The sequence below is a fragment of the Sus scrofa genome, chromosome 8, assembly GCF_000003025.6.
Source record: "Sus scrofa isolate TJ Tabasco breed Duroc chromosome 8, Sscrofa11.1, whole genome shotgun sequence".
Taxonomy (NCBI): Eukaryota; Metazoa; Chordata; class Mammalia; order Artiodactyla; family Suidae; genus Sus; species Sus scrofa.
In genome coordinates, this window is record NC_010450.4 from 103243600 (window position 1) to 103258858 (window position 15259).

At 37.8% G+C, this 15259-nt stretch overlaps 1 protein-coding gene across 7 annotated transcripts in view; it reads left to right on the forward strand.

Moving 5' to 3' along the window:
• Nucleotides 1-15259, forward strand: part of PRDM5 (PR/SET domain 5) — a 195644-nt gene that overhangs the window by 55288 nt on the left and 125097 nt on the right. For all 7 annotated transcript variants that reach the window (XM_021101643.1, XM_021101642.1, XM_021101645.1 and 4 more), the window contains exon 3: nt 12440-12562. In XM_021101643.1, coding sequence (XP_020957302.1) covers nt 12440-12562 — 123 coding nt within the window. The remainder of the gene's footprint in view (nt 1-12439; nt 12563-15259) is intronic.

The following is a 15259-nucleotide window of genomic DNA, read 5'->3' on the forward strand; positions in this document are numbered from 1 at the left end:
GAATGAGCTGTTTTGGCAAAATTCTAGAAAATGAGCTACAATAAGAGAAAAGTGGGTCCGGCATAGGCGTTGTGGCCCCTTCAGAGGCAGTCCTGTTCACATTTGGATAATAGGAAGTAAGTTTAGCTAGAAAATTTGAGTGAGGAACCTGAATCTTTCAGAAGCAAGTAGCGATCTGCTCCTTGGAGAAGACTTCTTTCTTTCTCTAAACACGCCTTAACTCAGAGGGATACTGTAAATTACCCCTCCTGATGCTGAGTCCTCTGGCATTCAAGGGCTTTTTTATCTGAGAGTTGTATTTCGACATCTTTACACTGTATCGTGACAACTGTGGAGAGTTGGGAATTCCTGGCCAACCCACCTGGTAGGCTAGATACATGGGAGAGAATTTGAGAATTTTCTACTTTCCTCATAGCTTGCATATGACATAAATATTACTTAGATTTTGTGTTTGTATTCCTTCCTGTAGCTACCTTAAATATGCCTGTCTGTCTGCCTTTTGTCTGCTTTGGATTCAGACCTTCTAGAGGAATGAAGGAATGAAAATCTGATTTTCTCCTATTCTCTATTTTTTGGATATTAGATACCAACTTTCAAGGCTTTTAAATCAGAGCGTCCCACCCTCATCTTTTATTCTTGCCTTCACTCTGTTTTTTTTTTTTTTTGTTTTGTTTTGTTTTGTTTTTTTAATTCCAAAGGGCATTTCTTTTTAGGTCTCCTTTTTATAAATTAAAATCTCCAAGTTGTATGTCAGGCTTATCTCTCTTTTTTTTTTTTTTTTTTTTTTTTCATTAAGTGCTCCCTTTCAAATAGACATTGCCTTTATTTTTGTTCCTTAAATTTTTTTTTTCCTTTTTGTAAAAAATTAAAGTGACATTGCCTTTTCAGTCTCCCATTAGCATCAATGAAGCTGGTCACTCAGACTTATAATTTTGGAGTATTTGCAGCTTTTTCCTTGGCTTGTGTCTCACATCAGTTTCACAAACAGATTCTAGCTGCTTATTTTGTAGTTACCCATTTTCATTTTTATAGCCATTGCTTCTTTCCAGAGTCTTATTAGTTCACATCCAGGTCATTCTAATAGCCTGTTTAATTTTTTTCTTTCACAAAATTATCCCCCTACACACACAGTCCATCCTGCACATTAGAGTCGTTGGCTGCCTACCCATTATCCAGTCTCCTTTATCTTTCCCAGTTGGTCATCTTTCCCAGTTTCCACTTGTCTTCCATATAGCAATTTATTATTACTGCTGTTTCCTCCCAGGATCCTGGTTAGTGATTGCCTTTGAAGATTATGTTGGATGAAGCACACAGCTTCTGAATTGACTGATGAATGTCATTGGTAACTTGATAGGGATTGCATTGGGTAGTATAGTCATTTTGACAATATTAATTTTTCCAATCCAAGTGCATGGTATATCTTTCTGTTTGTATCGTCTTTGATTTCTTTCATCAGTGTCTTACGGTTTTCAGAGTACAGGTCTTTTATTTCTTTAGGTAGCTTTATTCCTAGGTATTTTATTCTTTTTGATGCAGTGGTACATAGGATGGTTTCCCAGTTTCTCTTTCTGATCTTTCGTTTTTGGTATATAGAAATACAATAGATTTCTGTCTATTAACTAGGTATTCTGCAACTTTACCAAATTCATTAATGAGCTCTGACAGTTTTCTGGTAGTGCCTTTAGGATTTTATGTAAATTTTCATTTCATCTCCAAATAGTGATAGTTTTACTTCTTCTTTTCCAATTTGGATTCCTTTGATTTCTTTTTCTTCTCTGACTACCATGGCCAGGACCTCCAAAACTATGTTGAATGAAAGTGTTGAGAGTGGACATCCTTGTTTTGTCCCTGACAGCTTTTCACCATTTAGAATGATGTTAGCTGCGGATTTGTCTATATGGCTTTTTATTGTGTTAAGGTAAGTTCCCTCTGTGCACATGTCCTGGAAAGTTTTTATCAAAAATGGGTGTTGAATTTTGTGACAGGTTTTTCTCAGCCTCTTTTGAGATGATTATATAATTTTTATTCTTTAGTTTGTTAATGTGGTGTTACATTGATTGCTTTGTAGATACTGAAGAATCTTTGAGTCCCTGGGATAAATCCTACTTGATCATGGTATATGATCCTTTTAATATATAGTTGGATTATGTTTGCTAATATTTTGTTGAGGATTTTTGCATCAATGTTCATCGGTGGTATTGGCCTGTAGTTTTCTTTTTTGTGGTATCTTTGGTTTTGGTATTGGGGTGATGGTGGCCTCATAGAATGAATTGGAGTATTCCTTCCTATGCAGTTATTTGGGAAGAGTTTCAGAAGAATAGGTGTTAATTCTTCTCCTGAGTGTTTTAGAATTTACCTGTGAAGCTATCAGGTCCTGGACCTTGGTTTGTCAAAAATTTTTAAATCACAGTTTCAGTTTCAGTACTTGTAATTAGTTTATTCATATTTTCTATATATTCCTGGTTTAGTCTTGGAAGCTTGTATCTTTGTAAGAATTTGTCCATTTCTTCTGTCCATTTTATTGGTATATAGTTGCTTATAGTATTCTCCTATGATCCTTTGTATTTCTCAGGTGTCAATTTTAACTTTTCCTTTTTCATATCTAATTTTATTGATTTGAGCCCTCTCCCTGTTTTTCTCAATTAGTCTAGCTAAAGGTTTATCAATTTCATTGATTTTTTTTTTTTGGAGAAGCAGCTTTTGGTTTCATTGATCTTCTCTGTTGTTTTCTCTTACTCTATTTCATTTATTTCTGATCTGACCTTTATGATTTCTTTCCTTCTCCTAACTTTGGGCTTTGTTTGTTCTTCCTTCTTTAGTTGCTTTAAGTTTAAGGTTAGGTTGCATATTTGGATTTTTCTTGTTTCCTGAGATAAGGTTGTGTTGCTATAAATTTCCTTCTTCGTACTGCTTTTGCTGTTTCCCATAGGTTTTTGATTGTTGTATCTTCTTTGTCATTTATCTCTAAGTATTTTTTGATTTCCTCACTAATCCTTGGTTGTTCAGTAGCATATTGTTTAGCATCCAGGAGTTTGTGTTTTTTTCTTTTTTTTTTTTTTTTCTTGTAGTTGATATCTAGTCTCATAGCATTGTGTTTGGAAAAGATGCTTGATATAATTTCAGTTTTTTAAAATTTACTCAGGATTTATCTTTGGCCCAAAATGTCATCTATCCCGGAGGATGTTCTGTGTGCACTTGAGAAGAATGTATATTTTGCTGTTTTTAGCTTGGAATGTTCTAGAACTATCGATTCTAATGTGTCATTTAAAGCCTGTTTTTTTTTTTTTTTTTTTTTTTTTTTAATTTCTGTGAATGATTTGTCCATTGATGTAAGTGGGATGTTACAGTCTCCACTATTATTGCATTATTGTCGGTTTCTCATTTTATGGTATTTGCCTTATATATTGTGAATTCTTTTTTTTTTTTTTTTTTGCTTTTGCTTTTTAGGGCTGTACCCATGGCATATGGAAGTTCCAGGCGAGGGGTCAAATTGCAGCTGTACCTGTCAGCCTATGCCACAGCCACAGCAATGCAGGATCAGAGCTTTGCCTGCTGACCACAGCTAATGGCAATGCTGGATCCCCAACCCACTGAGGAAGGCCGGGGATGAAACCCGCATCCTCATGGATCCTAGTTGCATTCATTAACTGCTAAGTCACGAAGGGAACTCCTGCCTTATATATTGTGAATTCTTTAGCATGGAACTATGATAGTTGGATGACTGTGTCAAGGGAGAGGATGAACCTTAGTGATTTGGAAATATTTGATTTCCTTAGATCTACTGTTATACTAAGATAATTTGTTTATTGAGTTGCATACATTTGGAAGATGTTAATGAAGAGAGTACAGTTAATTTAAATGGACTGGGCATGTTCAACTTTAATAGCTATACAGAAAGTATGTATTTAGAAAAACTGTGATAACAGTGACTACATCAGTAGAATTTGGGGTGGGAAATCATAATCAAAGGAAAAGTGGATTGTTTAAAAAACTTCTTATCCCTCTAGACTGCATTGTGTTCTTTGTTATTCAGTATGTCTATAACTTTTGCCCAGAAGTGTTCAGATACAGAGCATTTTCTTTTAAAAACAGCATCAAAACTATGATTCAGGATATTGGAGATAATCACTTTTTACATAACCAACTCTTTTAAATGCTTTCATGTCCGATGATTAGAATTTTTCTACTAAAACTCTTATTTTTGGCACATTTGGTATACGTGTTTATTTATTTTTGCTTTTCAGGGCCACACCCACAGCATATGGAGGTTCCCAGGCTACGGGTCAAATTAGAGCTACAGCTGCTGGCCTATGCCACAGCTACAGTAATGCCAGATCCGAGACGCATCTGCACCCTACACTACAGCTCACAGCAACACCAGATCCTTAACCCACTGAATGCGGCCAGGGATTGAACCCACGTCCTTATGATTACTAGTCAGATTCATTTCCTCTGCGACACAGTGGGAACTCCCTATTTATTTTTTAATTTAGTATTTTTCGCTTATTTCTTTTTATACTTATTTCTTATGGTAATTGATTTACAATGTTGGGATAGCATCAAGTGTACAGCAGACTCCTAATTTATCCAATTTATCCTTTCCCCTACCTTTCCCCTTTGGTAGCAGTATTATTTCCAACATCTGTGAGTCTGTTTTGTAAGTAATTCATTTGTATCACTTTTGTAGATTCTACATGTAAGTGATATCATATGATTATCTTTCTCTGACTTATTTCACTTAGACGATAATTTCTGGGCCCATCCATGTTGCTGCCAAAAGCATTATTTCATTCTTTTTAGTGACCGAGTAATACTTCATTGTGTGTATATGCCACGTCTTCTTTTTATATTATTTTTTTTCTTTTTGGGTCACACCCATGGCATGTGTAACTTTCCGGGCCAGGGATCCAATCCCAGCCACATCTGCAGTGTATGCCACAGATGCAGCAATGCCAGACCTTTAACCCACCATGCCAGGCCAGGGATCGAACTGGCAGTGCTACAGAGACAAGTTAATTCATTAACCCACTGCGCCACAACAGGAACTTCTATACCATATCTTCTTTATCCATTCATCTGTTGATGGACCTTTAGGTTGCTTCTGTGTCTTGGCTATTGTAAATATTGCTGCAGTGAACACTAGGGTGTATGTATCTTGTTGAATTAGAGTTTTCACAGTATATGTGCCCAGGAGTGGAATTGCTGGATCACGTGGTAGTTCTGTTTTTAGGGTAATGACCTAGGGATAGTTCTCCAAAAAACTGACTTTTGAAGGCTTTAAGTCTGTGTAAGTCTTAAATCTCTATTAAAAACTGGGCAACACTATACTCATAAAGCTTTAACCAGATAGAAAGTTTTGTGAATCGTTTCTGATGGATGTGATGGATTACACCAAACTATCAAAAGACATTTGACTTTATTTATGTGGTTTTCTAATTCCTAGGTGAAATAACCCTTTACTTATAGAGAAGTCACTTGCCTTATGATACTGAAAAAATTAAAAAGTAAACAAAAAAGCCACTAAGCAGTCAAAATGGATGCCATAGTATTAATGCACTAACCTTTCATGTTCTTTACAGAAAAGCCCTAAAGCAATGGGTATAATAAGCTAATGTCAGCAAAATTTGCTTTTTTATGCAATAAAAAACATTTCTATCCAAAAATGTCACTGAACTCTGACTGCCTGAACATATTTGTAAAGCTGTGGAAAAGGGCAGTGGCTACAGTGTTAAGACTCTCATAAATTTACTGTGAAAAGGATGGTGTGCTTTTTTCACTGTGTCTTCCACGTTGCCATGTTAGTTATTTCTTCTTTTAAAAAATTAGCCTGATTTTAAAAGTACTTTGAAAGGTAGGATGGGAAGTGCTTTTAAAGTAAGTCTCTCATTACCTCTCATAAAATATTTTTGAACTTTTAAAGTAAATAAAGACAATGACATTTAAGGAAAAAAACACATTAGCTGAGCTTTTAGGGAATAAAATATTTATTCAGACAGCACCAGATAAAAGGTTTCCATCTCTGAGTGGTCAGGTGCCCAAGTATTGGATTTGCTTACCTACGTAAATCTGACCGAGTTCCTCAGTTAAACTTGTCTTCCTGTCCTTGATGGTATCAGAACTTCCTTGATATAGGTTAGATGATTATAAAGGCAACCTCAGCAAAACATAAGATGTGGCAACTAAAACATTTTTTGTAATTTTGAAATTGTAGAAGTAGAAATAGTGCCAGGATCATAAGAATCCCTTTGCGTGCTGAATTCTGTCCTATGTTAAGAGCTTGGACAAGTTAGTGTGTGTAAGAGGACAACAAGGATAGTGAAGGACCGTATGTCACATGAGACAAGGAGAGGGTTATTTTTTTTGTGGAGAAGAAAATGTAGAGGGGGTTACTCCTGCCTTCAGAAATTTGAAGGGCCAAGACTGGAAGAGAAATTAAAACTGCTGAAGGGGACAGAGCTGGAGTTTGTGGCCGTTGTTGGTTATACAGAGCAGTGTGTTTGTATTTGGCATAAGGATGAACTACATCTGGATTTGCTACTACCTTGTAATTGCACCTGCTCTTCAGATGTTCAAGCCGAGGCTGCTTGTATGTATTTGAGTTTGAATAATGGTGTTTAGGATATCCTTGAAAAAGTTGACAAGGCAGAAAAATGGTAGGAATGTGCCCAGCTGTGCTATTGAAAGCAGTTTTTGTTTTAAAGAATGTCTGTTAGTTGCTATGAGCCTGTGTCCTTAGTGTGTTGATACGTTTATGATTGCACCATATTCACTGGCATAGAAAAGTCACACATCTTATTCCATTTGATGCTCACTCAGTCTGCGAGGATGCAGGGCAGGGACTGTCATCCCCATTTTAGAGGTCAGGAGCCCATGACCCAGCTCTGCTGGGGGAAATGACTTCCCCAAGGTGATACAGTCCAAGTTTGGTTCACATCTGGCTTTCTGATTCCTAGTCCAGCATTTTTACTAGTCCAGAATGCCTTCTCAAGGATCTTTCCAGCTTGAAATTTTTAGGGCACTAAATAATTGTAATGAAAAAGAGACTTTTTTCTTATCAGTCCTTTTAAGTTATTTAACTCTGGGTGTATGTGTTATAATATTCTGGATGTTATTCAGTAAAGGAGCACCTGTAGAAGCTTATGTTTTATCTCCTTCAGCTTTCCTGTCTGAGAGCAGGGATTCTATGGATGGGGTTTATTAGGTGGTATGTGGGGGAGAGATAAGCAGATATGCTACAGTGATATATGTGTGTGTATGTGTTTAAAGGCACCAAAGCTAGGAAGAATTTTCAACTGAATTCCTTGCAAAATCAACAGGGAAAAAAACCCCACACCCTTTGCTTAAAAACTATAAATCATTACAATTTCCTAGTGATGATTTTTGGTGATTTCTGAAAGTGCAACTCTTGTTTTTATATCTGACAACAGTGTGCTGGCAAAATTGATTATATGAGCACACTTGGTTTTTTGTGGTCCCGAAGATATCCTGAAGTCTGTGTAATTAAATACTGAAGACAGGGCATCTGGCCTTACTTCACTTAAAACAATTGAAGAAAGAATGCCTGTGAGTTAAATACAAAAATATGATGACATTTTATCCTCTAAAGACATCTACACTCTAAATCTTTGTGCTTGAAACTATCTTCTTTGAAAAGTCTTGTTGAAAGACAGGGAAATGTATTTTCTTTAATAAATCATACAACATAACATATTGTGATTTCTCATTAAGGATATTATTGCTGTATTTTTTGGAACTATATTTCACTGCCATTAAATTTTACCATATGTTAAATAAAATTCTATTGGTTACATTTTGCCACATGAGGGGATAAATCTGGCAGATTAGTTTTGCCCTTGGGTACCCTGATAGCCTGTAGGTACTGAGTGAAGAATTCCTCAGACATTCAGAATAACTGAAGGGAAAATAAAAGGGTAATAACATTGTAGAACCTTCTGCTCTGAAAATGAACCATCTTTTTTATTTAATAAGCGTCTGTCTATAGTTGACCCAATTTAACAAAAAAAAAAAAATTTACTGGAAGAAAATTTGTTTTTATGTATTTGGTTTCATTACATACTTCCAGTTTTTTCATTCATTTCCATATGGGGGTTTTCTTTTGTTGAGCTGACTCTGTATGATTTCCTCTGTCCTTTGCTGCATGGGAAGACAGAATCAACGGTGACGTATTCAGTGCCGCTAATCTTTAACCTGGAAAAAAAGACAGATGCATGGTAGCACGTTGTCTTGGACACTTAAAAAGTGATGTTGGTAGCATTTAACAGAGACTAGAACCTGCCAAAGTCCTTGATGGTGAAAATTTTCCTTTAATATATGGTGACAAAGTCCTAGAGATATAAATGACTAGATTGAAACAGGAAAATTTTCATTTTCACATGAGGGTTTCTTTTTCTTTCCTACTTTAGTGAAGTTATTTTTGTGTAACTGGCTTAGGAAGACTGTGCAAATCAAACAGAGTTTGGAATTGAGATGGTTTTTACTGCAAGTAAGAATTTGATTTTATTACAGGCCCCAGATATTTGAAAGATGAGCCTCAGTAGGACAGTAACCAATTCATTTCATTTCCATGAAAATTCAAATAGAACATGGTACTTGGATGACTGGTTTTGAAAGGAAAAAAAATACGCATTGACTGCAGAGGTCATTTAGATGTTGGACCTAAGAGGAATTTTGAGTCTTCTTTATTTATTAGACTTTAAAAATGTTCAATTTATTACCTCAGGGTTTAGTATCAAAATAGATACATGAAGGCTTTAATAATAGCCATCTGTCTGGAGTTTTTTTTTTTTTTTTTTGTCTTTTTGCTATTTCTTTGGGCCGCTCCTGTGGCATATGGTGGCATATGGAGGTTCCCAGGCTAGGGCTCGAATCGGAGCTGCAGCCGCCAGCCTACACCAGAGCCACAGCAACGCAGGATCCGAGCCACGTCTGCAACCTACACCACAGCTCACAGCAACGCTGGATCGTTAACCCACTGAGCAAGGGCAGGGACCGAACCCGCAACCTCATGGTTCCTAGTCGGATTCGTTAACCACTGCGCCACGACGGGAACTCCTGCCTGGAGTTTTTATTTCTCTGGCGAAAGGAAGGATGGATTAGATTATTTTTGGATGTCTCTTTTAGATATTTCAATGAGTAGAATACCATGGCTAGGGTAGAAAGATAGAAGTCATAAGAGCAGATCATCTAATAGCTTATGTGAAGTGCTGGAGACTGGAATGGAGGGACATGGAAAAGACCAGCCATTTAGAAGCTAGAGAAAATGGGTGGCCCACAAAGACAGCATAGGCATCTTATTAAGAGTCATCTGGGTGAGGATGTTTAGAGTGAAATAAACAGAGCTGCTCTTTTAATGAACAAAGAAACTGTCTCAGATATCAGTGTAAGCTACTGTAGTATATCACTACTGTTATGAGAATATAACTAATAGTATGTATTAGCGAAAGGGGCCAAACTTGTAAGAGTTTTTATTTAAAACTGTGCACCTCTCTTAAGCTGGAATATGTTGTGAGAAGGTAATAGGCAACCAGAAAGAGCATATGTCTAGTGGACTGGAAATGAGTTACTGAGTCACTGAACATAGCTGGAGCCAGAGGGCCTGGGGAAAAGCTGAAGCAATAAAGAACAAACAATGCCCCCGGTAAAATGGGCTTACTATAATAAGTCACAGAGAAATTTTTATGTTTCACATCTTTGAAGAAAGAATTTCAAATGTCAGACACATCTGATATATATTGTACTTAATACTGGGTAACAAATGTATGACTCAGAAGGGCCATTAACTAGTTTCTGTAAGTAGCACTGTCCTCTTTAATGGTGATATGCTATGGGCAAACTTGTTGGTGTTTCCCCATGTAAAATTAGTTGGACTGGGTGGATTTCAACAACAGTTGTAGATTTTAAATTTCAATTCTGAGAAAGTTTTTTTTTTTTTTTTTTTTGAAGGGTCTTGTGGCATTGCTACCTCTTCTGCTTAATTTAGCTGTTTTTCAGTATACACAGTTTTATGACTGTAGGCATGGAAGAACCTGAGAAGGGGACCTTATACCTAGATATTTAGAATTACTTATGTACTCTGCTTAAAGACTTGTGAAGTGGTGCCCTCTTTGAGGAGAGGTGTGGAGCATCCTTTCTGGCTGGACATTTTTGGTGTTGCCCCGTGGGCAGTGAGGGCTCTGAGTTGAGTAAGCAGGAAGGCAGGACAATGTCCAGGTACTTCCTGAAGCAGTTCTCAATGTAAGATTATTATTTTAGTGAGAAGTGTTACAAATTCGTACAGCTTCACACCTAAACATACCAAATATAAATATTTGGTATTTATAGTCCTAAGTTCTTTTAGCAATTACAATGTCAAAATTTAAATCCCTACTTTACAGTGAGGATATGGTCTTTATTAGAGCGATTTCTAAGCGATTATTGAGGATCCTTGGGCATTTAAGAATACAGGAATTGTTTGGGAAACAAGGCAGATATAAGACACTAGGAGCATTTTATTCCCAGACAATATATGTTAGAATCTTGAAATACCAGTCTTTGCAGTGCATGCAGCACGTGTTTATATGGCAGCTTTTGGGTAACTTGACCTCTAGAGGTGGCTTCCTGGTCTGCAGGTGAGCACACAATCTGGTCTGTGCCCTTCTGTCTGATCTCGCCCACCATTTTCTTGGTTGCTCCTTCTGTTCCAGCCTCATGGCCTTCTTGCTGTTCTTCATTTGTTTTCAACTCAGGGCCTTTCTATTTGCCCTTTCCTTGCTGTTGCCTCTAACCTGGGAACACTCCTTCCCAGCTTTCCCCTGGCCTGCGCCCTCCTTTCATTTAGAACTCTTTTTCAGATCACCTCATCTGGTAGTGCCGCCTCCCCTAACTCTGCATCCTCCTCCTATTTTATTTTTATTTATTTATTTATTTATTTATTTATTTATTTTTGTCTATTTAGGGCCTCACCCGTGGCATATGGAAGTCCCCAGGTTAGGGGTCGAATCAGAGCTACAGCTGCTAGCGCAGATCACAGCCACAGCAGTGCCAGATCCAAACCATGTCTACGACTTACACCACAGCTCATGGAAATGCTGGATCCTTAACCCACTCAACAAGGCCAGGGATCGAACCCACATCCTCATGGATACTAGTTGGACTAGCCAAGACAGGGAGCTCCTCTTCCTATGCTTTAATTGTCTTTGAAGCACTTTACCTGAAGTTAAATTCTGTGCTTGTTTGCTCTTCAGTGCTTTAATTGTCTTTGAAGCACTTTACCTGAAGTTAAATTCTGTGCTTGTTTGCTCTTCAGTGCTTTGAGGTCAGTGGTTTCATCTGTCTTGTTCACTGAAAGATTCCCAGTGCCTGGAACCATCACAGGGACTCTGTCACTGTTTGTTCATTGAGTGTATGATTGTCCAAATATATCATGAAGATATATACCTCATTAGGCCGATTGTGTTTTACTTTATAAAATACAAATTTGAAAATCTGGAATTTGGTTTTCCCCACCTCAAGTCGGTGAAGGGGAATTTACGGTCTGTATTTGTGTTACTTGGTGTTGGAGCTCTGGAGTGCTAATCACTCATTCCTCCTTGCTCCTCTCCTCGATTCCAAATGAATATAAATATTAGAAGAGTATTGAATAGAGATTGCTACATGTTTTATTAAACTGAGCAGGTGTCCACTACCTTCCAGTGTGGGGGTTTTGAGAAGCTAGATTGGAAGCAACTTAGATTCAAAAATGTTCAATGGACTACCTGATCCTTTGGCAGTAACCTGCCTCTATCCAGTTGAAAGTTGAGTAGATCTGATTAGCAGGGCTTATAGCATGAAGCAGAAAACAGCCTCGGTTTTTGTCAGCAAGACATGAGCAGGCCATAAGAAGACAAAATAGAACTTGTTTTATTCATTCACTAGTTAAAAATGTGAAATTGTGACCCAGTAGATGTCAGATTTCATTGGTTAGATTCATAAACTCTCCTTATACGGAAGTGACTCAGTAGGTAGGTGGAGAGAGAAACTGAAGGGATTATTCCATCTCCTCCTCTTTCCACTTGGGGTACCAAGCAGTGCTACCTCTTCTGTGAAGAAAAAGGGGGTGGGTTGCAATTATAGTTATCCCCTGAACAGTTGCAATTGCAATACATATATTAAAATATATCTGCAAATAAATAATTTTGACCAGAAAAGAGCTATCAGCATAGGATGTTTCTGAAAGTTGATTATAGTTGTGAATCATGTAGACATCTGCCAAATGGAAGAGTAGGCTCTATTTGTAGATATGTTTAAGGGGAAGAATGGATGTTAATCCAGTATCTGCTCAACACCTGCTAATAAGAAAGGTGATACTTATGAAAAATATATTTTTATTTTTAGCAGGGCTAATCTATTTAGTTGGCTAATATTGACTTCAAGTATAAATTCAGGAGCTTTTGTGTTTCAGGTTCGCGGGAGTAAGGGAGAAGTTCTGTACATTTTGGATGCTACCAACCCACGACACTCCAACTGGCTTCGCTTTGTTCATGAGGCACCATCTCAGGAGCAGAAGAACTTGGCTGCCATTCAAGTGAGCTTATTTGCTTCTTATTTGTACTCTGCACTATGAGGAGAATGAACTAATTTATAACTATTACTCCCTGTTTTAAATTTACTTCCCAGTGACCTGCTTCAAATAACAGTAACTAACTCATAAAAGCAGAGAAATCTCATCTAGTCAGCATATGCAGGAAAGGGCAAGCCTAGCTGTAAATTGACACCAGATCACTCACTTTATGAGAATTCTTGAGGGAATGAATTACGTGGTCTGATATTGTCCTTGGCAGATTCTGCTTCCAAGTACTTTTAATTCATTCAGTGACTGTTTATTGATAGTTTTACTATTTGGTGGTTTATTTGGCTCATAGCAGAATATTCTGTGTTATTGTCTGGGAAAGCCTTCATGGAGAGTTTACTTGGGTATATCTCTACAACTATGCTTTGTGCTTCTGGAGGAATTGTATTACTTGGGATTCTTAGAGAAACAGAACCAGTAGGATCTATGTATCTATATGTATGTTTTTTTGCTTTTTAGGGCCACACCCACTGCATATGGAAGTTCCCAGGCTAGGGTTTGAATCAGAGCTGTAGCTGCTGGCCTACACCATAGCCACAGCAACGTGGGATCTGAACCACGTCTGCAGCCTACACCATAGCTTATGGCAATGATGGATCCTTAATCCACTGAGCGAGGTCAGAGATCAAACCTGCATCCTCATGGATACTAGTCGGATTCGTTTCTACTGTGTCAAAACAAACTCCTGTGTATCTGTTTCTGTATATCTACATCTGTACCTGTGTCTGTGATGTCTGTCTGTCTAACCATCCATCCATCCAGAGAGTGAGAGAAAGAGATAGACAGAGATGTGGTTCTGGAGGGTGGCAGGTCCAAAATCTGCAAAGCCACTGTCCTACTTTGAGTCCAGAGGGCACAGGTTGTTGTAGAACAAGGGAGAGCTGATAGCTAGTTGCAATCTGATGACCAGAAGGCTGCTGTGGAATTAGCAAGAATCGTCGTCCTATTTGAAAGAGTGTCAGGCCTGAAGAGTAGATCTTCCACTTTAAAGGTCATCAGGCAAAATAATTCTCTTTTACTTGGGGGAGGGACACCGTTTTGTTCTTTTTAGGCTTCAACTGATTGGATGAGGCTCACCTGCATTGTAGAGGGCAGTGTGACTTTACTCAAATTAATATATTAAAAGGTTAATTTCAGGAGTTTCTGTTGTGGCTCAGCCAGTTAAAGATCCGATGTTGCCATGCCTGCGGCATAGGTTGCAGATGTGGCTTGGATCAGTTTTTGCTCTGTCTGTGTAATAGGCCTCAGCTGCGGCTCCAGTTTGAGACCCTTGGTGCAGGTACATCCATACAAAGAAAACAAAACAAAAAAGTCACATGGAAGAACACCCTCACAGAAGCAGCCAAAGTAACAACTATCTGGTACCCTGTGGCTCAGTCAAGGTGACACATAAAATAAACTGTCCTAGGTGGGAACAATGTTACTGAATTCTGTATCCCTATATTCTTAGTATAGTGCTGCACCCAACTTTAGGCCCTGATACAACCTGTGAGTTAAACTTAGGTGATCCCTTTGTGGAAATTACAAAAGAGAAGAAGTCAAGGTAAGACATTTTCAGAGGACTCATGTAGTTAAAACTCAAGGAACAGATTGTTAAGAGAATGAAGAAACATCATATTCTATTGGAAAATTGACTTATCACATGTGAAAACTCAGCTTTTGAATCCTGAACTCCAGCAGAGGAAGTAAAGCCATGGTTGGCAGAAGCAAGAAGGAAAGGAAAATAATAAGGGAAGTAACAATTCTTTGACTATTTACCATGTGCACTATTCTAGAAGTTTCATATAAATCATGTTATTTCTTCATAAAATATTCTGAGAGCTATGTAATCATTTACTTAGAATTATACTGATTTCACTCAATTCTGAATCTAAAACTGACAGTGTCAAGAGAGAAAATGCACAGAATTAGGTTTTATTTATTTATTTATTAATTTTAGGGCTGTACCCTTGGCATACGGAAGTTCCCGGGCCGGGCTCGAGTCAGAGCTACAGCTACCGGCCTGCAGCACAGCCACAGCAACACCAGATCTGAGCCATGTCTGTGACCTACATCGTAGCTCACAGCAACGCCAGATCCTTAACCCACTGAGTGGTACCAGGACCTGCTCCCCATGGAAACTATAGTTGGGTTCATTACTGCTGGACCACAACAGGAACTCCCAGAATTAGCTTTTAAAGTAACCAGAAAACACAGTCATTTAGGATATTTAATTTCCTGATGTTATTAGCTCACCAGATTTTTTTCAGTACAAATTAAGTATTGGATAACCCATGTGATTACTATTTCTTTTTGTATGGATAAATGAGAGATTACTCCTACCAAAGGGCTAGGTAAGGATGGAAAATAGAATCTTTCAGCAGCTAGCTATATTCAAGCCACTTTTTAGATTGTTCATAACATGCACTGATCCAATTACACATTTAAATTGATCTTTTAATATATAGACATAATTTTTTTTCAGGTATTTTATATATTTTTTTCATTAAAATTTTTTTTAATACTCAAATGAATTTATCACATCTGTAGTTGTATAATGATCATAACAGTCCAATTTCACAGGATTTCCAACCCAAAACCCAAGCACATCCCCCTACCCCCCAAACTGTCTCCTCTGGAGACCATAAGTTTTCCAATGTTTGTGAGTCAGCA